Below are 23,221 nucleotides of genomic sequence, written 5' to 3'. Positions count from 1 at the left end.
CATTGCTTTGGAATTAATCTCCTCCAATTCAAGCCCCCTTCCTCCCAATATATGTATCTGAGGATGTGGAATAGGAAACTCACCTCCACTTGGTCCTGGTGATGCATCTGATGGTGCATTGACGACTGCTGTCCCGCCAAACGATCCACCACCTCTTCCTCACCCATCATTGGCTCGCCCAGCGTCTCCTCCGCCACCATCCGCCCATCGCTGCTCCCACTAGGTGGCTCTGTGGTCGTTGGCTGGGACGCCAAGTGGCGACCATGCGTAGGTGGCTCTGCGTGCATTGATGGGGGAGAGGGCAGCGGCCGACCTGCCCCTGACAGCGACTGCTTGCCTCCCCTGGCACTAGGGGGCGTGATGACGGACACTGCGATGTAGGCGTTGCGGTGTCGATGCATGGAGGAGGGGGAGGGTGGGTAGGGGGTGGGGGAGGGTCCAACTCCCTCGTGGTGGTGGTGTTGTTGCTGCTGCTGTTGTTGTTGTTGGAGCAGGAGGAAGGGGTCGGAGAGGGGCGCTGAGGTCACGCGGTGGTATGCAAACTTGGGCCAGTCCTTGTGGTGGGACGTCATTGGCCCGGGGGAAGATGAAGACAGAGGGTGCTGCGTTGTGGTGCTGGTGGTGGTGCTGGTGCTATGTGGTGCTTCGCCATGAAGCCCAGCTGGCAATCCTGACCGTGACATCTCCTCTCGTCTAATTTCTTTCTCGCTGAGTGGCATTGCTGATGACGTTGATTTCTGGGTTGCCAACGCCTGAACTCGGTGCATTGTCTTCTCGTAGGTTGTCAGGTCATCGTCCAATTGCCCTGTAAAACCAATTGCAACTATTATTGAAGTGTTCCGCTGGTTAATGGTAGCTTTGCATGGACTATTTTTGAACTTATTCCATCCTCGTATCATGAACTTCTCTCCTCAGCTCACAATAAGTCACTTGCTTTCAGTTCTATCCACAGATGCTATTCTCTTCCCTTCTTCCTGCAACCAACGGACATTCTGCTCTTTAGCAACATGTCCTCTCTACTCAGTGTTCTATCCATCCAAAACCTCTGTCTCTTTAGTATCTCACCTAGAAGTACACTCTCCTCATTCACCAGCCACGTCTACTGGCTGGAGACAAAGTGTGCAGATGGGGTGTGCAGATTAGCGGTTGAAAGGGTGCTGAAAACCATAGCATGTATTGTGAAGGAATATGGATGTCTGATGAAGGGGAAGAAAGAAGTGTTCACAAATAGAATGTAGACAAGCAGATCTTATCATAAAATCAAGATGGAAGGAAGAAAGATTATGATGCCATTAAGAAGCTTCATGTAGACCAGCATGAGAAGAACAAATTTGGTCTCTTTGAAATATTGAAGAATTTGAACTCAAATTAAGCACTTCTTTTTTATCCAGTTCTTTCAGAATTTTTGATTTTGTTCAGCTTTACTTGTAATATGTATACTTTAAAGCTTTACAGCTGTATGTACAGCTTTACTTCCAATAAGGAAAATTTGTAACATCAATCTTAATTATAGAATTTTTTAAAGGGTGATGGTGAGTGTTTTTAAAGGGTGGCTACCGAGGATCATATTGACCCATACACTCTGCCAATACATGATTTCTGATGATGATACAATAGTCATGATACACCTTAATTGATATCTCCTGGATGCCCCAGACATTCAGGTGCAAATGATACACAAAAAATATTCCATACATTATTTTTGTGAAATCAATATATTTAGATTTATTTTCGATTAAAAATAACAGGTTTTTGATGAAAAATATGGAGGTTTTTAACCAATTTTTCACAAATAACTTGAAATACATGCTTTTTTTTCAAAAAAAAATTGAAGAGCAAAATTGTGGCTTATAAGAAAAAAACAAAGAAAATTATTTTTTTGTATTTTTCTGAACAGCCAATGTGGACCAAGCTAAGGCTTTTAGCTTTTGATTTTCAGAAGCTAAATTTGATAGATTCGATGTCAAATAACCAAAAAACTATCCATTTTTGAAGTATTTTAAAACTCTTACTTAAAAGTTTGTAGCATGAAATTTGAGCAAGTGATGATAAAAGTCAGTCCCTAATTTTTTCTGAAAAAGAATCAGTGAAAACAACCCCTTAATAACCACCCTAATTAAAATTGACATTTCTCTACAGTAGGTGTTTTTATTTAGGTATTATCAATAGTTCCTGGACATTTGAACAATGATTAATTTTGGAAAAATAGGAGCTAAAAAGGAAATACATTTTTTCATAATAACTCCAAAAATACTGGAGAAACAAAAAAATGCTACTTTGATGAATTGTAGCTTCTTAAATTCTTAAGATTTGGAATTCTAAAAATTTTCTGCTCAATAAATATTTGGTGTGATTTGGCAATTTAAAACCTTTATTTTATACTGAGCGCCACCACCTTTTAGCACTATAAACTAAATACTCTTTCAAAACAAAGGGGATTCAAGGAATTTTATTTGCATAGCCTCCTAGTCCCTGAAAACCCTATAAAATAATATTTAAATGAACTTTCTATCATCAAAAACGAAGGAGATATGTTTGAATAACCAATAATATTTTTTTGAGAAATTCGAAAAGCACAATTCTGAGCATAAAAATCTACATTTCCAGTATACATGTACTGTGTGTGCAATACATTCGATACTGATGTAAACACTCAAATTTACATCAAAGTAGTCACACATACCCATAAGATGTGCATATGACTGCTTTTGCACATGTGGAATGTGTGTGAATGCATGTAGTGGAAAGAATGGAAACCATTTATGTAGTATCCGTTATGTATGTAGTGCTATATATTAGGGTGGTCCTTGTTTTTATGGTTTGTTTTGGGACGCCTCTCAGTTTTGTTCCATTTGGAGAGAAAATGGGCCATGAAAATTATTTTTGCAATTGGATACCGGGAAAACATGCTGCATCGCACTTAAAATTTAGAAATTTTGGCATTGTTGGGTGTTTTTTGGACATAAGTGTTCACTCTCGGATTATTCTTTCACTTTTTGGTCTTCTACAATGACTTGTTAGACATTTGCAGAGTATAACCTCAAATTTCTTCCATTTCTGCATTTCTGGTTCCCGAGATATCACACCGAGAGTGAGCCCCCTGCAGTCAGACACCTTGGGTGACACGCGGGTTGCATACTCTCAATTTTTGTTGATCATTCTCACACATCGTAAAAAGCATAAAATTCTTTATATAAACTTCTTTAAACTTCATCAATATAACCTTGAATGTTATATTTATCATTGTTTACTACCAAAATGGCCTTAGCAGCAGTAGTTTATTCTCCATATCTAACTCTTATATTTAAGTGCTTTAGTCTAAATTCAGTGCATCATTTCTGAGAGCTAATCCCCTGAATGGCATGTGAAGGTGCTTCTTCTTGCATGTGTTTCTTTGTTATTGTTCAAGCTCTGGGTTTCAACTTGTGAGATTTTATTTCTTTGCAGCAAGAAAAGATGGGGCTAGTTGCGAGTTCATAGATAGGTGGGGGAGGAGGGGTCTTAAGTTTGGTGGATTTCCCAGTTTTGATGGATCCACGACCAGCAGAGGGAGAAGTAGGTGAGGAACCGAGGGGATAATGAGTGCAGGAGGAGGAGGATTGGCGAGAGCACAGGGCACAATAGTAAATGGTTCAGGCATTCATTTCCATTAATTCATTATTTCACTTATATATTCATTATTAATTCAATTATTCATTAATTCCAACCCTTCTCTTTACCAACCGAATAGAGGAACTTTTACAGTGATATTTCCCAGTGACCATCCAACTGTGCGCATTTACTTGATTGCGCATCCTGGAATTTGTTCCATCAGTGCCACTTGAGAGAAAATTCCCCCGTGTTCCACGTGCCATTTGTAACGATGCAATTCTTGTGATGAATACAGTGGAAGCGCGATTTTGCAAGCACGGCATTTTACGAGAATTGCATTTTTGCGAGTGATAATCTTTGTACTTCCAAATGGCCTACATTTTACATGTAAAATAAATCGGACTTAGCCAGGTCAAAAAGTTCCTTCCACTGTGTATGCTCGGTTTTACAAAAGATATTTCTTGAGTGTAATGCACCGCTGAGCAAGCATTAACTATTACCTACATATGTAATATGTTATTTATAAAAGAAAGTCGATAATCGCGTTAGTTAGAACACTTATAACTTGAGAACGGCTGCACCAATTTTAATGATATTTGGTTCTTAGGATTCGTCTCAGCCCTAGATACATAACACATAGGACTTTAAGAAAGGATAATTTCACAAAAAATTCATCTCTTTCTTAGTGATATGTTTTTAGGAGTTAGTAACGCAACAACAATTGATAAGTCGGTCAAAACTACAAATTAAATTATTTGTTCTGATTTTACCAGTTTAATAACTGAACTTCATAACAATATAACATTTTAAATACAAAATATATTCGAAATATTGAAATTTTATTTTAAAAATTCAATTCGAGCTAATTGTAAGCCCAGCTCGAGTGGACACTTCACTACCATGTTTGTAAATAAATCTCCAAGCAATTGTTGACAGTCGATAATGTCCGTATACTCTGTATGAATTAAAATCTTTTAACTGTGTAATAAACGAAGACGAAGTCGCCAACTACCTATCTGAATATTTAAAGTCCTTGGACGTACCTGGCTTACCATCGCATGATTTACAGCTATAGGTAGGCTCTGTGTTCATGATCTTTCAAAACCTAAACCAACCATAACTATCCAACGGAATGTGTTTGGCTATTAAAAAAACTGATAATGAATGTGATTCACGCGACTATACTCAAAAGAAAATTCAAAGATGAGGAAGTTATCAATCTTAAGATTCCATATGTTCCCAACTAATATGCCCTTTTGAGCTTAAACGTATTCAATTTCCAATTCGTGTTGCATTCGTGATAACAATTATCAAATCGCATGGTCAGTCATTCAGTTTGTGTGACGTTTGTTTTCATGTGCCAATGAAAACCCATGATTTTCTCATGGTAAATAATATGTGGTATGTTTACGAATCAGTAAACCATCCGCTGTAATTCTTCCTTCGCTTCAAGGGCGCAGCTAGGTTTTAAGGATAGCGGTGTTTTAGGCGCAGCTAATACTGGCGGGTATGTATGGTATAGAAAATCCGCCAAGGTAGGCGAGAGGTGTGGGGGCCCTCCCCAGACATTTTCTAGGATTAAAGGTTCAAAATGGTGGGTTTTGCGGCTGTGTGAATAGTTAAATATTTTGTGACTCATCCGTCCCCCTAATATTAATAAAAAAATGTTTTATAAAAAGATTCTCTGAGCTTTTGGGGGGGGGGGGGTTTATCCCCCAAAAACCCCCCTCACTGCGTCCCTGCTTCACTGCACTATTTTTATTTAGCTTAATTCGCTTTATCTTGCGCCTGATAACAAAACAAAAACTGTTGTTTATCAGAAGGCGCTTGATGCAAGATATTAAACTCGAATGTGTAGGGACCACCGCGGTGCGTTTACGCATGCAGCACGTTTACGCAGTGCATTTTTTCCAAACAGAGGTACTATAACTGGCGCGTCTAAAGTAATTAGATACGAATGCTGCTTCATAGGGGCTTTTTTTACACTATTTTGAGCATCAGTCAAGCGTCGCTCTAGCGTTGCGTTAACCTTCCCCGTGAACGGGCCAAGTTTATGCAACAGACTTGGACCTAAAAACATTTTTTACGGTTAATAACATAAATAGCCAACAATTGAATGCGTTTAATTTTTATTTCATTAATATTTTCTCATTTAATTTATAATAATTCAAATATGACTAAAACGATACAGCCATACGATACAATATATAAATGGTGTAACTAAACTGTAAGTTCATTGATTTTTAGGCGGTACGAAGTTCGCCAGGTCAGCTAGTATGTTATATGTATGATGATTTCACTGTAAATATTTCAACAGATAGAGTGATTAACTAATCCGAACTCAATTTTACCCACAGTTTCTTTTGATTGTGACCAATGCATCTCATCTGTGAGTGTTTGCTTGTTTTGTTGATTCCTCCCCAGTGTATTTCCAAGTTCCAAAGAAATTGCATGAGCAAAGCCAATGAACACACCACCTGGACCTTAAGAACTCCTCAAAATGATTTATCTAATTGCAAAAAAGGGTTCAGGGTTTTGTGTGGCTGCAGAAAAGTGGGGTTTTATTGCAACTCAACTTGTTCTGGGTGCTATGGTGGGGATTCTTATAACAGTGCACCAGCATACAAGAACACAAGGATGACATTGACCACCACCATGAATGAAGATAGCTAAAAAATTTATTTTTTCCTGTGTTTGTAAAGGTTTTATATTTAAGAATGTGAATATGCAGTGTATTTTTGTGTAAATAAACATTTGTATGTAATTTTTAGGGATGTGCCTGTAGTACTACATGATCTCGAGTCGAGTTGAAAACTACTCACGAGTATCGAGTCGAGTCGAGTATGATAATTTCTGAACCAGGCATTAATACAGCAAAGCATCTCCAACATATTCTCATTTTTCCAATCCTCCAGTGAATTTTCTATTCTGAATGCTAAGCTTGATGCAAAAAGGAAAAGATAATGAGGAACACTGATGGTAATTTTGTCATGAAGGAAGAGATGAATGAAAATTAATGTGTCTAAAATGTGAGCACAATTGGAATGAATTTACCTATAGTAATATGTCGTCAGTTTAATTAATGTAAGTATCTTAACTGCTCCGAGGAATCCTCAGTAAAGGCATTTGTACAATTGTAATTAAGATTACTTATGCTAATGAATCATAAAATATTTTATCCTTTCAAAACCTCATGCAGAAAAACCAATAGCATCTATGAGCTGAGGCAGCAAGTTACTATGCCTCCAATTCACGGTATTAATGCCTGAAGAAAATTCTCTTTTGCAATACACTTGTGTGGCTTTCTTACCTAGATGTAATGTATGGGAACCTTAGGAACTTTTATTTATAGTTGTATCAACGATTATTATGGATCTTGAATCTTCATGGAATTTAAATGAATGAAGTGAATGAACTATAACGCTTTTTTAGACCAAAAACATTTTTCTTTTTTTCTTACTTCGTTTATCATTCAAATCAATTATTTTTCGTTATTTCAAGAAGAAAACTAAAAGCAACAAAGAAATCAACAAATATTAACATCAGACGTAAGTGGTACTCAAAAAGGCTAAAAGAAAGAGAAAATACACCACTTGTGACGTCAAATTCCAGAAAAAACCGGCATTGTCCTCTTAACACGTTGCGTACCAGGGTATTTAAATTCCTTTTAACCCTCTGTTCAGGTGGTGTTTTAACCTTTTCTCTACTGTACACGTATATATACGTGTGGACGTTTCCTGACCCGGGAGACGACGGGCGTATATGTACGTGTGAGATTTTCCCAGCCAGTAGAACGAAAGCTGTACATATATATACATCTTCTAGCTCTCCCCCATTAAGGACGGTCGTGGGTTTACAACCTCTTTGTCTCGGGACCCAACGCTTCGGGGTTTAGGATTTACCCTCGGAATCCGGGAGCAGGTACCCGGACCCTTCGTCTTTTAGAACCCCTCTCAGCGGTACAGGACAGCAGTCATTCAATTGTTTATACAGTTAATTTTCGAAATAAATATTTGTTCATTTCTCAAGAAATATACACTAAGAAATGAATTATTTGTCTTTTGAGCAGCGTTTACAATTTTTATACAAACTTCTATGACAAATATTAACTTATATCTCGAGTTATGTATAAACATCAACATGGAAATTGTTGCTGCGTTAAATGCGTTAATAATGGCCTTAGAACTCTGTTTAAAATTTGAAAATGCTCAGATAAAAATGAGGAATTCAATTCAAAGTCCGTAATTTACGTGCAAGCAACAATTATCCATTTGCTAAATACATATAAGCAATACATAAGTTGACCGTGAACCAATGCCGCAGGTATGGTCGTAAACGCGGAAAGGAGGGAGCACAACTACTCCCGGAGTCCGAGATAATGCGAAGTCCCTGCGTGGAGGGGTCGAAAAAGGTTCAGCGAGACCCTTCTTAATGAACGCCCTACAAAAATGCTCCATACCAGGAGAAAGAAGAGTCTCTTGGGGCTCAGTACAGCAGTCATGCTAAGACGAAAACTCCGCCGTCTCGAAAGGGTTAAACATCACTCACTGAGCAAACCTTCCATCCGAAAAAATGCCATAACTTATTTAAAAATTAAAATTTTTTCATGCAATTTTGAATGTAATACTCACAAATAATTTCAGAATCTCTTTCCGGTGTGATACTCCATGAAACATTTTCCCTTGTGGAGTGGAAAACCGCAAGTTAGGCACACGTACCTTGTTTCTTTTCTAATTTTTCTCGTTGTGCACTTTGCATCTTCTAGTGTGATATTTTTTCGTCCCCTTTCCCACAATAGGAACGAGATGGTGTTTGCTAAGGTCTCTCAAAAAGCACTGCGGGTGATCTCTTGAAGGGGCCCGCCCTGTTGGCTTATCATCGCAGTCATCGTCCGAGGATGATTCGCTCGACTCCTGCCTACTCGCTGCCCACTCTTTGGCGGTCTGGAGCAAAAAGCCTTTGAATCGAAAGCCATTATTTTTCTTTAGAGTTTTATTAACTCTGAGAGCATTGAAAAGAGCACATTTTATTAGCCACAGCATGACTTTCTTTGACAATTTCATTGTTTTTCTCTTGATGGAGTAATAGGATAAGTACATATCCACCCTGTCAACACCTTTCATGCACTCATTGTATTTTAGAATACAAGTGGGTTTTTTGATTGCCTTATCATCGCAGTCATCGTCCGAGGATGATTCGCTCGACTCCTGCCTGCTTGCTGCCCACTCTTTGGTGGTCTGGAGCAAAAAGCCTTTGAATCGAAAGTCATTATTTTTGTTTATAGCACTATGCTCTGTCCCTTTTTCAAAGGTTTTGCCTCACTGTTCAACGTGGCAGGGAGTCCCCAATTTGGTATTATCATACCACACACCTTCCCTTTATTATCTAAGAGCAGTTCTGCAATTTTCACACTATTATAATAATTGTCTTGATGGACACGACGCAAAAAGATTGAGATGTGGCTTCAAAAGAGACAAGATGGTTTGTTCTCATTTTTTCCCCTCGGCTGAACAAATCTCTAAATTATGTACTAATGTAGCCAGAATCACTTTCACAAACCATTCGAACTAGTAACCCATATTTTACAATTTTTGCTGGATTATAGGTCTTGATTTTCAATCTTCCTCTCCTTGGCTTCATCAAGTGACGATTCCTGCTTTGGTTTATACACATTTTTAAATTTTTCAACTAAGTATTCCATGGTGGGTCTTATTTTATATAATCCATCCAAAGTATCAAAGAATGCTTTGTTATCACTAAAATGCCAAGCTTTCTGTATCTGCTCAAATCTGTTTTGCGTCGGTAGCTCTCTAAATATTTTTGTTTCGATGAAAGGATCTGTACTTCAATACTCCTTCAGTGTATCTTTTCTCACCTGACCCATCAGAATCAAAATAGAAAAGAATTTTTTCATTTCAGCCATGGTTATGTTTGACCACTTCCCTGTTTTTGGCGATTCTTTGTATTTATGCTTATTTTGACAGTAAAATAAATTGGATTGATGGCACATCGTTTCAAAAAAATCATTACCAAGAAATAGTGAGACTACGTCTAGGATATTAGTGGAATTATCTGGTAATCGCTTCACTCCAGGTTGGCCCAAAAATTGCTCTATATGTCTCTCAAATCTATTTTTTCTCATGAAGTAGAACTTCATGCCAAAGTATTGTCTTCATTTTCACTCGCATCGGAGTCACTTTCAGTGATAACTAGAGGAATAGATGTTCTAGTTTTCACATTCACCACAACATTAGAATCGCTTTCATTTTCGTCGCTCTCTTCGTCATACCCTAATGGTACATCTGGCAAATCATCAGCACACAAGTCTAACAAAATTTGTTCTTCATCCAAAGTGTTGACCTTCCAATGTGATGCCATAATATGGAATATTCTTATGAGTGGTTTTTAGAGCACAAATGCGAGCATATCTTCAAGCGAGATAAACTGACAACAAATGAACTATTCACTGGGACTCGGGGAAACACCAACTGCTCTAAACACATTGGGAGAGGAAACTAACCCAAAGGCAAGAAACAAGTAAGAGAGCATCGTCTTCCTCCATTGCATGGAAAGAACTGGGGGCCTCATTGTGAGTCCCCCAGTTCCTTATGTCAATGTTGACGGAGCAGAACTCTCCACTTGCTGAGAGTGCATCTCGAAGAAGCAGCGATGCAGATAAGGGTCAAACTCGCCAGATAAAACAAGGCCATGTGGATAAACTCTTCGGAAATAATGAGCCAAGTGTGTGGGGTAACTCAAGGAAAAAGATTAAATAAGATGCCAACACTGGTAAGAAGAGGAACGCCGATTCTGGGTGGAGGTGTTGAGACTGGAAATATGTGCCTATTAGGACGTAATGCCTTTGGTTTAAACATGGTTAAAAAGCTAATGTTTAGAATATAACTTTACCCAATCAAACGCTATGATGCATCAATTCATTATGATTAATGAACAACAAATGAAAATGAATGAACGAATAAGTATTGTACGCTTTGAAATTGTTTAGGTTGACGCGCCTAAATGATGAGAATCTTCGTCATCTGCCCGGAACGTTTGGAAAAAAAATGATGAGAATTCTTGCCATCTGTACGCAATGTGTTAAGCCTAAATTTTTTCCATAAAAAACATTTTAAAAATATATGTATTCTCCTTTCATATGAACAAAAAAAGTACGGTAAGGTACAAAATTATGGCATAAGAAGGTACGAGCGATGCTGCGGTCCACTCCAATGACGCAGCTGCACCGAGTCGGAAGGCTTCCATGGCTGATGCAAAGGCACATACCTCGACTACTATAGTGGTTGACTGCTGCGTATACAAAAGCTGAAACTCCTAGGCTAAGCCATCTCCTAGGAAACTCCTAGACTAAGGAATGACTCTGACTTTGAAAACGATGTTATTACATGAGTTTCATGATAGCACTTCCTCTTAGCAGATTTCTGAACTTACTAGCCTCAACAGCTCTGTGACCGAAACTACTCGTCTCGACATTCGTTATGCTACTACAAGCACTCGAGTTGAGTACCAAATACTCAACTTGAATTTTTAAATACTTGCACATTCCTAGTAATTTTACTTTATTTTCCTCATCATACCTATTAAAGTAATTTATAAGCATTGCAATGTTTTATCAGATGGTTTATCAAAGGTTGAAATATTCTGAAATTATGTTCAAAAGCATAGAAAAGCATTGTTCAAATAATCTGGATTTGAATTTGTTCAAATAATTTGAATTTTTATTATTGAGATTTAAAATCTGATTCAATAAGTTTTGGCATTTAGGAATAGTTTTCACCCCTAAAAAATAGAAAGCGCTCATCAGCATTATATAGATTTTAAAGTAGATTAGCCTAATCTCAATTGTTTATTCTATTTGATTCAATTTGAAAATATTGCAAGGTTTTGCAATTTTTTGTGGTTCATTTCCTGGACTACTGACTAGATCTCATTGGATTTATTTCCTTCCAACAGAACAGATCCCCAGATACACCTATGTATATCACTCACTGAGGAGACTGTGGACCCTCTTCCACTCCTCCGGATTCTCTGCAATCCGTAGCATCAGCTCTAAGAGGTCCTCGTCCTTCTTAGGGTCTTCAGGATCCATGAGCTGCGAAAGCCGCATGAAGAAGCAAAACAGCTATTATACCATAAATGTATTTTCATCATTCATTTGCCATAGACTGGTTTACTAAAATACTCAAAATATTTTTACATAAAAGCAAGGGTTGTATCTGATGGCAACAACGTCAAAGCAGAAGTTTATCTCACAGTAGTAACCACTAAAAATATCATAAAAAAATAAAAGGAATCATGAGAATAGCTCCAAGAAAATGAAAGAAATTAGTACGTAAAACTTGCTTATAAAGATCTTGCAACTAACGAAGTCCCTCCCATAATGAGGTGAGTTCCTGGTTTTCCTTGGTTTATCCTATGATCATCAATGTTAATCTCCCTGCATACAACAGGATCGGATGATACGAAATCCCTGCTATATCACAATCTTCTTTGGTCCCTAGGGGAATCGTTTCCTCTTCCATAAAGAAATTATGGCCATGTTAGCTACTAAACCATTCCTTACCTTATCATTACATAGTTGTTTTAACTTGTGGCAATCACCACATAGGCAGTTCTACTATTGATCTTCTGAATTGAACTGAATACCTCATAAATCCAGGGGCATATTTACCAGTACGCCAACTACGCCATGGTATAGGGCAGCACCTCCCAAGGGGCGGCATACAAGTCCCAGAATTTTTATTTCTTCAGTTTTTTCAATTTTTTTTTAAACCATTTCCTTACAGAATGCAAACATATTGATTCATTTTGCCGCATGTTTTCTTTTTTAGAAAAATGCTTCACTTTAGGTAACCAGGAGTGCGAGTCATGTGTTTACATTAGTCATTTTCTTCCAAATAATCACTCTATTCCTTTTTTTGCTAGTTCCTGTCGTTATAGGCACGAGGACCTCGTGGAAACATTGAATTTGGTTCGCATTATTCAAACAAAAGCTCAGAATTGTGAAAATATTTGAATTGTGTGTCTTTGTGAAGGTGTCAAGATTTGCGTTTCATTTTGTGAATATATGCTTATCGATGTGAGATACTGAGTGGAGCTCAATGTAAGAAGTCACAACAAGCGAAAAAATATGCTCAGAAGGAAGTTCTCGAAAAAATAGTAAAATTAATTTCTTGGGTTCAAAAAAAAAAATGAGATAGATTTCCAGAAAATGCAGATTCTATCGAAGAAGTAGTGAACGTCGAAAGGAATAATATAATAATAATAATAATAATGTCTTTATTTATCTGTAGCACAATAATAATTGTGGTAGATGTCGTCAATTAATACACCTCATGTGAGGACACAGTAGTAAGAAATACCCTGGATTTAAGAGGCAACAGAATGTACAGACTGTCCCAAGGGTCATTGTCATTTTTGACCAGCAATTTTAGTAACTTTGCATCGAGCAATATTCATGAAAATTGGCATATTTGCAGGGAAAGGTCCTATGTTTTGTTGAGTGTAAGCAAAATTTTACAATTTTGATCTTTTGACCTCACAATGTGTGTCCAAACCAAAAATTTTATTTTGCCTTATGGGGTTTCAATGTTAAAAAAATCGAGATAGAAAAAAGTCTGAATTTCAATGACCAAGATGTCTATTCATAGGTTTTCAGACACGAGAAACCCGAAAGTAACACTTTTATTTACGAAAACTCAACCCTTGACCCAGTAAGGTCATAAGGGTTGCAAAAAGAATAGCATGCCAACAAAGGTGTCGATGCCCAAGTCATTGGTTTTGTCCAAATACTCGCATTGTTCACTAATTGACCTCCGAGGGACACAATGTCAAAGGAGGGTCAAAGGTCACAGAGTTAAACGTCGGGCCACCATTACAACCAACATTTCAAACCATAGGTTTTGAAGGGTGCCAAAGTTGGTTGGACAGTTCATAGATCCGTATTGTTGATTTTTTGAACTCCGAAAGTATTAATGGGGGTCAAAGGTCATAGAGAAAATGCAACGTGCTTAACCCCCTTCCTTCCTAAATTTTTCCATTTCCTCGCAGTCTTTACCGACAGGCCTCCCATGCCCTCAGGCCACAGTTGATTATTTATTTCTCTAAACATTCTTTTGATTTGCCGCCCAAAGTGAAAGACAAAACTCCGGTAAAAAAAATATTATGATGCACATAGGTTAAGAAAAAGACTTCGCTGTTCCTCAAGATAAAATATAATTGCGACTGGTTTCGATGCAGCGTATCATCATCTGGCAATTACAAGTATCAGTTATTAGAATTTATACCCTTGAAGGCGTTAGAGGGGAGGTGGAGAAACTCCACTCCACCGCCCCTCTAACGCCTTCAAGGGTATGAATTCTGTGTCTGATACTTGTAATTGCCAGATGATGATACGCTGTATCGAAACCAGTCGCAATTTTATTTTATTTTGTGGAACAGCGAAGTCTTTTTCTTAACCTTTGTGCGTCATGAAGGAGTTCCACCATGTTACGCCAACCACCATCTCATTTTTAAAAAAAATATTGGCTATGTCCGAAACCATAAGGTAAAACATAAAAGGAAATGGATGAATCCTGCTTTTATTTTGATTGTATCATGCAATGTGATAAAAACTTGACGGTTAAAGAGAAATATCATGAAACGACAAAATTAATAAGATAATGAACTGTAATGTGAACATGGAGTTTTCATTGTGCTAGTCAACCATCCAATGGCAGAAATGGTTACAATTGCCATGCTTTTCTTCTCAATGCTCCTGCACCATTGCACTTGCTAGGGCTTCAAGTTTAGAATGTTTAAATTTCGTTATAACGCACACCTGGAATTGTCCAGTGTCCACACTGCGAGGACAATAATGCACAGCGGCAAATGCATCTTAATGGAGATACCAAGACGAAGCCACAACTGCATTCATGAGATTGTTGGGTGTTCAACAATCTCATCAAAGCAGAGACATACCAAACCAATTTGCCAGTTTGAATGTGAAGTGAGGTCCTGATAAATTTGCTGCCGGAAATGTTTGCAGGACAAGGGACAGGCATGGGGAATTGCGGTCTTTACAGTCAAACTGGGACTTTTTCTAACCCAGTGAGAAATGGGTGGTGGAATCCACGTGGAACCCACGTGGAATCCACGTTAAGTGGTGGATATTTGGTGGTGGTGGATATTGAGTGGTTGGACCCACGTGGAATCCACGTTGATTTCAAGTGGATTTGTGCTGATTAGCATTAAATGTTAAACAGAATTTCTAATTTGTGGAACTTAACTCTCTGGTGACATTGCGTCATTTATCATCCTGAAACCATGCTAGTTATGTGAAAATGTATCGCACATTCTATTTTTATATAATTCGTGGAAAGGCAGCCATGAGAGCACATGAAAAATCGTAGACACATATATAGAAGGTTTAGATATAGAGTGGTTGAGGTTTTAATGGTTTTAGGACAGCACCTACTGCTGTTTTAATTTTTCCACCAAATTTCCACGTGGATTCCACGTTGATTCCACGACCAAAAACACGTGGTATCCACGTTAAATCTCCACGTGGGTTCCACGTGGATTCCACCACCCATTTCTCACTGGGAAACTACTTATTTAACATATTTTTAAGACTATCATGGGATAAAATTGGAACCCATAACTTGAGCGTTACCGCAATGGAGGTCTAATAGATGAAAAGCGGCATAAATTGGTATAGCTATTTTCTTGGTAGTCTTTAAACCCAATGGGATTTCAGCGTAGTTATCCAGAAAGTACTATGTGGCAATCGACCTCCTTAGGAACTTCTTTGAAGAGAGATGTAGTGGAAGAATGTGGACACAGAGTCGGGCAAAAGGATGTTTAGGGAAATAAATAATCAACAATGGCGTGAAACTAAGAGGGCAAGGGAAGCTTGTCGGAAAAGACAGTGGATATGTGTACTACGCCACTCACGTGGTCACCCTTCAAACCTTTGGTTGAGGACATTAGTTTTCCTTTTATTTCAAAACATATCCCTATAACCTTTTACCTCCATTATGACCCTCGCTGGTAAAAATATCGGCAATATGGATCTACAAACTGCAAAACTAACTTGGACACACTTTAAAACCCCTGGTTCCACACTTTGGCTGTCATGATGGCCCGACGTTTAACTCTATGACCGCTGCCCCCCCTTGTGACCCTCACTGGTAAAAATATCGACAATATGGATCTACAAACTGCAAAACTGACTTGGGCACCCTTCAAAACCTATGGTTTGACACGTTGGTTGTAATGATGGCCCGACATTTAACTCTGTGACCTTTAACCCCCATTGTGAACCTTGGAGGTCAATTAGTGAATAATGCATGTATTTGGACAATACCAATGACTTGGGCACCCTGTAAAACCCATGGATCGACACCTTTGTTGGCATGCTATTCTTTTTGCCACCCTTATGACCTTACAGGGACAAGGGTTGAGTTTTCGTAAATAATAGTGTTATTTTCGGGTTTCTCGTGTCCGAAAACCTCAGAATCGACATCATAGTCATTGAAATTCAGACTTTTTCTATCTTCATTTTTTAAATTGAAAAGGCAAAATAAAATTTTTAGTTTGGACCCGCATTGTGAGGTCAAAAGGTCAAAATTGTAAAATTATGCTTACACTTAAAAAAACTTAGGACCTTTACCCATAATTGTGCCAATTTTCATGAATAATGCTCGATGCAAAGTTACTAAAATTACAGGTCAAAAATGACACACGACCCTTGGGACAGTCTGTACATATACAATACTACAAATAAGAGAGAAAACATACAATTTGAATCAAAGTGCAAAAGTACATTTAAAAGCTGATAGTGGAGAAATCAATTTCCTCCAGTGAGTACATCGGTTTAGATAATGGGAATTTTTTTAGGGCCCTGCAGAAGACATTGTTGCCAACTGTTCTTGCTGAGTTGGGCAACTTGTTGAAGTACTTAATTGCCTGGTTCTCTAAGTTAAAAGATTTGACCAGCCTACATTGAGGCATATCTAATTTACTCTTTGCTCTGGTGTCAGGGTTATGTACATCAGCTCTTGTGGAGTACAATTGTAAATTTCCCTTGATGAACATACATATAGGCTGTAGACAGTCATAATGCTTAATGCGACAAAAAGTGGTTTACAATGTTCTCTACATCCAGAGTTAGAGATAATTCGAACCACCTTCTTTTGAAGTATTTACAAAAGTTTTACATCGTAAGTGTGCCCCCAATATTTCCTTTTGTAAGGTGAGATTGAAAGAATGCATAATAAGCATAGAGAAGATGGTCCTTAGTCACATAGCACTTTAGCTTCCTAATTAAGTACCGGGCTCTGGAAAGTTTTTTCCCAATGTTAAAAATATCCTAACTCCAGGTTAGTTTGGGATCAAGGTGAAAGCCAAGTAGTTTAACAACTTCATTGTCAGGTGTATTTTGTTGACGAGATCAGGTTAAGAACTGGGTTTTCAATGGATTCATGAAGAATCCGTTTGCTGAAAACCAATCATTAGACTCTGCCAGTGTGCCAGATATCAGCCTAGCAGTCTCTGTGGGATTGGTACCCTCATGCAGAAAGGTTGTGTGGTCAGCATAGAGGACAAAGTCAGTGGACACATTCACTGGTAGGTCATTGACCATGATCAAGAAAAGGAGGGGACCTAATGCGCACCCTTGAGGCACCCCATGCTTAATCTTGAGGAACCCCGATTGAGTTCCGTTTACTTGTACATACTAGTTGCATGCGATTACTCAGATAGGAAGACATAAATTCAAGTTCAACCCCATGAAATCCATAATAATTCAGCTTCTGCAGAAGCATTTTGTGATCCACACAGTCAAATGCAGATGAAAGATCACATAGTGACAAACTTTGTTTCATTTCAAATGCATTGATTATATGCTTAATTACACTGTGAACTGCTTGAGTTGTATTTTTACCAGCACGAAACCCAAATTGGGACGTTGGTGTTAGATATTGAGATTCGAAGTGGTTCACAATTTGAGTGCAAGCAACACTTTCAAAAATTTTAGCAAAGACTGGGATGATGGAAATTGGATGGTAGCTACTTGGCAGGTTTCTATCACCATGCTTGTAAACTGGGATAACCTCTGTTTATTTGAGGCTGTCTGGGAAATTTCCTGACTTTAAGCATGAATTTATTACTATTGCTAGAGGGTATACTATTCAGTGTATAATAGACTTAATTAAGTTGCTAGAAAGACCAAATATATCCTTGCTGTTGGAGTTATTAATCCATTTACGGCCAAAGGTGCGAAAACGCACCATTTTTTAATTAGTTCATAAAAAAATATCTCCTCCGTTATTTAATAGTTTTCCATGGTAAATTATTCCTTAGATGAAAAACTTATTTTTAAAACTATTTTCTTTAAAAATTTTGACGTGATAATTTAGTTATAAATTTTCAAGTTTACTTAATGTTTTGCTCATTGAGAGCTATCAACTTAATATTTTTTTACGAGTGCACTGAGATTATTTAAGAATCCTAATACTAGTATTATAGATGTACTATTAATGCTTTATTACTCAGATTTAAAAAAATCAAATAATATATTTAGAAATGTACAATTTTGAGATTGGTATATAATGGTGCGTTTTCCCGCATTTGGGGGTATGGCAGATTAGGACTGAAGTACCGTAACAAGAGACAAATCTAGCAAACTTTGGTCACTAATATTGTACGTCACCCTGTAATTATTCAGTGAATCAATTTAGTCACTGTTGGGTTTTAAAAACCATAAAATGTATTTTCTTATTTTATTGGTCTCACAGCTGTCGTCTTTTAAATGTGGCTTCATTTAGTCATTGCGTAGTAATGAGCAGCTTGATTCCCTGCCACGAGAACTATCGGTTTTTAACTGTGTGTAATATAGTTTCTCAAACAGCGCTGGTCATTCAGAAAAGGTTCACTGCTATGTACACATCAATGGATCTTACCATCCAACTCTAGAAGAAAGCTTCAAGAAGTAAGTCTCACTGGTCTTTATGCATTCGTTAGGTACGACGGGTGTAACTGGGTGATCCCACAGCCTCAAGATCAACGTTTCAGGCAACGTACGAGTGAAAAAAATTATCTTTTTAATTTCATCAAATTTTCCGAGGCTACTGTAGATGGATAATAAAAGGAGGTGTGTGTCCACCCAAGATAACTTTACCACTATAGATGAAAACCTGGATTCTGTGGATGACACCACGGATGTTGTCTAAATACCGTCAGACGTTAGGAACTCACTGATGAAGAAGACATCGATGATAAAATTTGAAATGCGAAACCGATTTACAATGACATCGCGGTAACATTGGAAACACATCGAGGCGATGGCATTGTGGAGCACCGGCTGAGTGCACAAGAAGAAAAAGGAAAGCCATCAGTATGCCAAAAAAGATATCCAGTCGTCTGATAAAAGGGACTAATTTTCCAAAATGGAAAAAGGATATTGATGCTAAGTTTTTGTGTTGTCTAATACCTTAATGAGAAGGAATATGACGAAAAAATAAGATGTGAATTTGGAGGTATGTCTCCATCTGACATTTTCCTCCTGTTTCTTGTTGATGAGGTTTGGGAGGAAATGGTATATTTTTCAAAAAAGGTTGTTTCTGATAGCAATAAGCATAAGTTACAATTAGTATCGCAGACTTGAAAAGGTTCTTGAGATTTGGATTCTCTCTGGGAATCGTGTGCTCCTGCAGCAGGACTTGTACCTGTCTAAAGATATTATAAAGATAAATGGGTGGAATTAGTTCGTCGAACTATGAGTAGAAAGAGATAAAGGAAAATATCCACCTTTTTTCTTGACATCTCGGATGAATTTGCAAAGCTGAGACCAATATTCACTATGGTGAATGCTAATTTTTTGCTCTTTGTAATTTTTTCTCATAACCTTTCTATAGATGAGCAAATGGTTCTTTATTTTGGATGCCACTCAGCAAAAATGTTGATAAAAAATAAACAGGTTTGATTGGGGTTCAAATTATGGTGACTTTGCACTTCAGATGGTTACCTCATCCAATTTTTTTTCATATGGAGGGGCTAAATAAATCAAAGCCTCATGGCTTGAAGGTAGGATTAGGAGCCTTTGTTGTTTCACATTTCTTGAAAATAATTCCCAATATTACTCAGCATCGGTTATTTTTTGACAACTTCTCTTATACATTCCAAGCACTGAAGGAAAGGTGATCCTTTGCAATTTGAGCCATGTGGGAAAATAAAACTGGAAGTGCCCGCTTAAAGACTCTAAAACTCTTGGAAAAAACCTCGAGACTCGATCGATTATGCCTCTGATGAGGAATCTGAATACTTCGCGGTCAAATAGAATGAAACCTCTGTTGTAATCGTGACCAGAAATACATAGCCAATTTACCATTTGAAAGAAAAGACAAAACTATTCCCCCCTTTCTCGTCCTTGCAGATTGCAATAATCCCATAGGTGGAGTATATATCGCGATAATACAAACGTAAATTATGGAATCAAAATCAGAAGGAAAAAGTGGAAGGCCATTGTTTACCAATTTACTGGAAAGTGTGTTTACTAATTCATGGAAAATCTATAGGAAGGCTAGTTGGCTCAAAATGTCTCCAATTAATTTCTCAAAGATCATATGATGCTAACGCTAAACGCTAATGTCATTCAAAGGTGAGCAATTCAGTATTGGCAATCACTAAGAAATACATGCAGAAGGACCATAATTCTGAAAAAATGCAAACCTTCATGTAAATCTTTATTAGCAGACAGTAAAAAAGATAATTCAGGAGATACTATTGAGAAAAAGGTGCAGGTAATGTAATAGGCACAATGCATGTTTTTGGGTAAAATGTAATGTGCCCTAATATCCAAATAATTTTCATAAATAAAAGGGTTTTGTTATAGTATGAACGGTTACTTAATGGTTTTAAAAACTAATTTAGGCGTATTTATGTGTTTATAAATAAAACAGTGGAAAAGAAAAAGATTTTAGTTTTTCAAGGCATGTTAACCGAAGTACCCACATTCCGCCAAAGGTGCGAAATCGCACCATTATTTTTCTGGTACGTATAAATTTTTCAGAGCCTCAAATTATTCAAAATCTCTTTTGTAGTATCTATTAAGACTAAATATGGTGATAAATTTAAAAACTTCTACCGATTATTAGCCTTGGCCATTAATGGGTAAAAGGCTTTTACAGTTCTAATTATTTCCAACTGGGAAGTTTCCCACCACTGAAAGGGAGTACAATTGATACGGAAATTCTGAAGGAGTTGGATAGAAGTTGCAGTACTGTCACCATTACCAGCCACAATGTTTTCCACAGAATTTATAAATGATGCATTGAGAACATGAGCCTCGAGTGGGTCATTCTTGTGGTCAGCCATCATCCCAGTTTCCTTCTCAATGACTGACCAGGCTGCCTTGCATTTATTAGCAGGATTAGTTATGAAGTAATCATTGGAGTTACATTTAGCCTTCTTTAATTCATCATAATATTCCTCTTTGAGTTTAATGCACTGATTTTTGAGAACAACAGGGAATGAATCTATTTCGGCAAGGACTGATCATTGTAGCATATCTCCCTGGAGCGGCAGACATTGACTAGCGTAGGGCAGTGAATGGGGTCTAATACGCATAAATAATTCCAAGTGAAAAATATCACCCTCATAACGACAACCTGATAATGAATGAGTATGATGCAAATGGAAAAACCTGTCCCAATCTCAACCTTGTGTAAGGCTTAGAAATGAATTAAATAGTAATACATACATATGTGAAACAATCAAATCACTTGTTACTGTTGTGGCGTGTGTGAATATTTAAAAAAGAATCGCGCAGCAGGAAAAGAGTTGGAAAACAATATCCTATTGAATTCTTCACACTTCTTCAGCTGAAGACTGCAGGAAAGAGGAGATGGAGTTCCTTCCCATTAATTCTGAAGATTTTAATCAAGTTTAATAAAAACTGTGATGAATCTGTCAGTAAGTCATTCAGAAACTCAATCATAATGGCTAAACGATTTTTGAATTCCAAATAAAGCACGCAGGTAATGTATGTAAATTTGAGGATTATTAACTAAGTGTGATGTTAGGGATGGGTCGAATAGCAGATTTCTCGAATTCGAATATCGAATTCGAATATCAAATCATTGCTCAAATATTCGAATACCTCGAATACTAAACGATGAATGCAGGAATGTTTGAATAGGTTGCCTATGCAGCAGGAAACCCAAGATTTTGGCGAGTAATTGTGATTTCCTTTAAAGGATTCAAACAGGACTTTAGCTGATTGATGTAATATTTTAATTTTATGTAAACAATAGGGTAGTTTCCTTCATTAAAGAAAACGAAAGGCATTGATTGTGATTCGGTACCCACCATTAGTGTATTAATAATATACAAATTATGTATTTGGTTTTAGAAATACCGGTTTATACGAATGGCAATGTTAAATTTTATCCTCATTTGAAAAAGGCCAGATTGGCGCCTATGCGATGCCACTCCACTTGACGTCACAGTGACCTAGTTTCTATACGAGTAGATAGGAGTTTTACACCGTCTGATATTAGTAGTGAATGCATGAGGCACAGAGCTCAGGGAAACATGGTCTTAATAATCACCTATTAACACTGCCTAAGGTCGGAAACGTTCCTTCGTTTGATGAGGTGTTAATAATCCTTATTTAAGCCAACCGCTACCAGCTAGCATGGTACTCAGCTACCTGCTAGCACCCTGCGTCGTATCAGCGCTCAGAACCTCGCCCCAAGATCACCTCACTCGCGGCAACGGGAAGCAGAACAACGTCACATGGAGTTTTTCCCGGCATTCATACTTACCCGTCGCATTTTTGCGCGCTTGAAATTTTTCACTTTTCATTTAATCGCCAAAAATAGATATCGTCTAATAAAAATCTAAAAGCGTTAAATACGTACTCCAGGAGTAATAATCTTTCGATGTAATTCTCGAATCTACTTTTTCGAATCTCGTGTAATTTGATATTTTTTCGAAGCTAAGGTCTTCATAATACGATCTCTGTGCGAGCTGGGACCTTTTGTTTGATTTCGGAGAAGAGGAAATCGTCAGATTGGGTGGGGTGAATGCTGAATGGAGGGGGATAGCAGATCGTGGGAAATGCACCAATGTTGCTACCGCACGGCATTGAGGTTCTCCTGATGGGGGACACCTGGGATTTTCGGATTTTTTTCACCCGATCAATGTCAGTTCCCCATGTCGAACTCTTTTCACTGCTCTAACCGCTCTAACCCTCGAATTTGATGTAGTTTGTCAGCTTGCCTAAAACGGCGCTGCATGCACTAAACGACTAGAGTTCTCTTAATTTTTCCGAGTCAACTACCAACGTCGTGCGAGCGACAGTGTATGACGCGAAATTCACAGTATTCGAGGTATTCGAGACGGTATCTTTGGCATAACTATTCGAGATCTCGAATATCGAATACTTTCTAGTATTCGAGGTATTCGAGTATTTGCGGATACTATTCGCACATCTCTATGTGATGTACATATATGGTGTGACGTATCCTGGTCAAACATGAAGAAAATTTTAGCACAGAAGTAGAGCACATGAGACATGATATTAATGTTGGCAGAAAATCAAATTTTGTAGAAAAATGATGTATTTTAA

The 23,221-nt window shown here is 37.8% G+C and overlaps 1 protein-coding gene across 3 annotated transcripts in view; it reads right to left on the bottom strand.

The window, feature by feature from the left end:
• LOC124168463 (B-cell lymphoma/leukemia 11A-like) overlaps positions 1-23,221 on the bottom strand; it is an 888,367-nt gene that overhangs the window by 5,546 nt on the left and 859,600 nt on the right. For all 3 annotated transcript variants that reach the window (XM_046546725.1, XM_046546724.1, XM_046546726.1), the window contains 2 exons: positions 11,599-11,701; positions 84-805 (listed from right to left, as the gene is read on the bottom strand). In XM_046546725.1, the coding sequence (XP_046402681.1) occupies positions 84-805; positions 11,599-11,701 (825 nt within the window). The remainder of the gene's footprint in view (positions 1-83; positions 806-11,598; positions 11,702-23,221) is intronic.

This window comes from Ischnura elegans, chromosome 11 (genome assembly GCF_921293095.1).
Source record: "Ischnura elegans chromosome 11, ioIscEleg1.1, whole genome shotgun sequence".
NCBI classification, from domain to species: Eukaryota; Metazoa; Arthropoda; class Insecta; order Odonata; family Coenagrionidae; genus Ischnura; species Ischnura elegans.
This window is presented reverse-complemented; position numbering and strand designations above follow the sequence as displayed.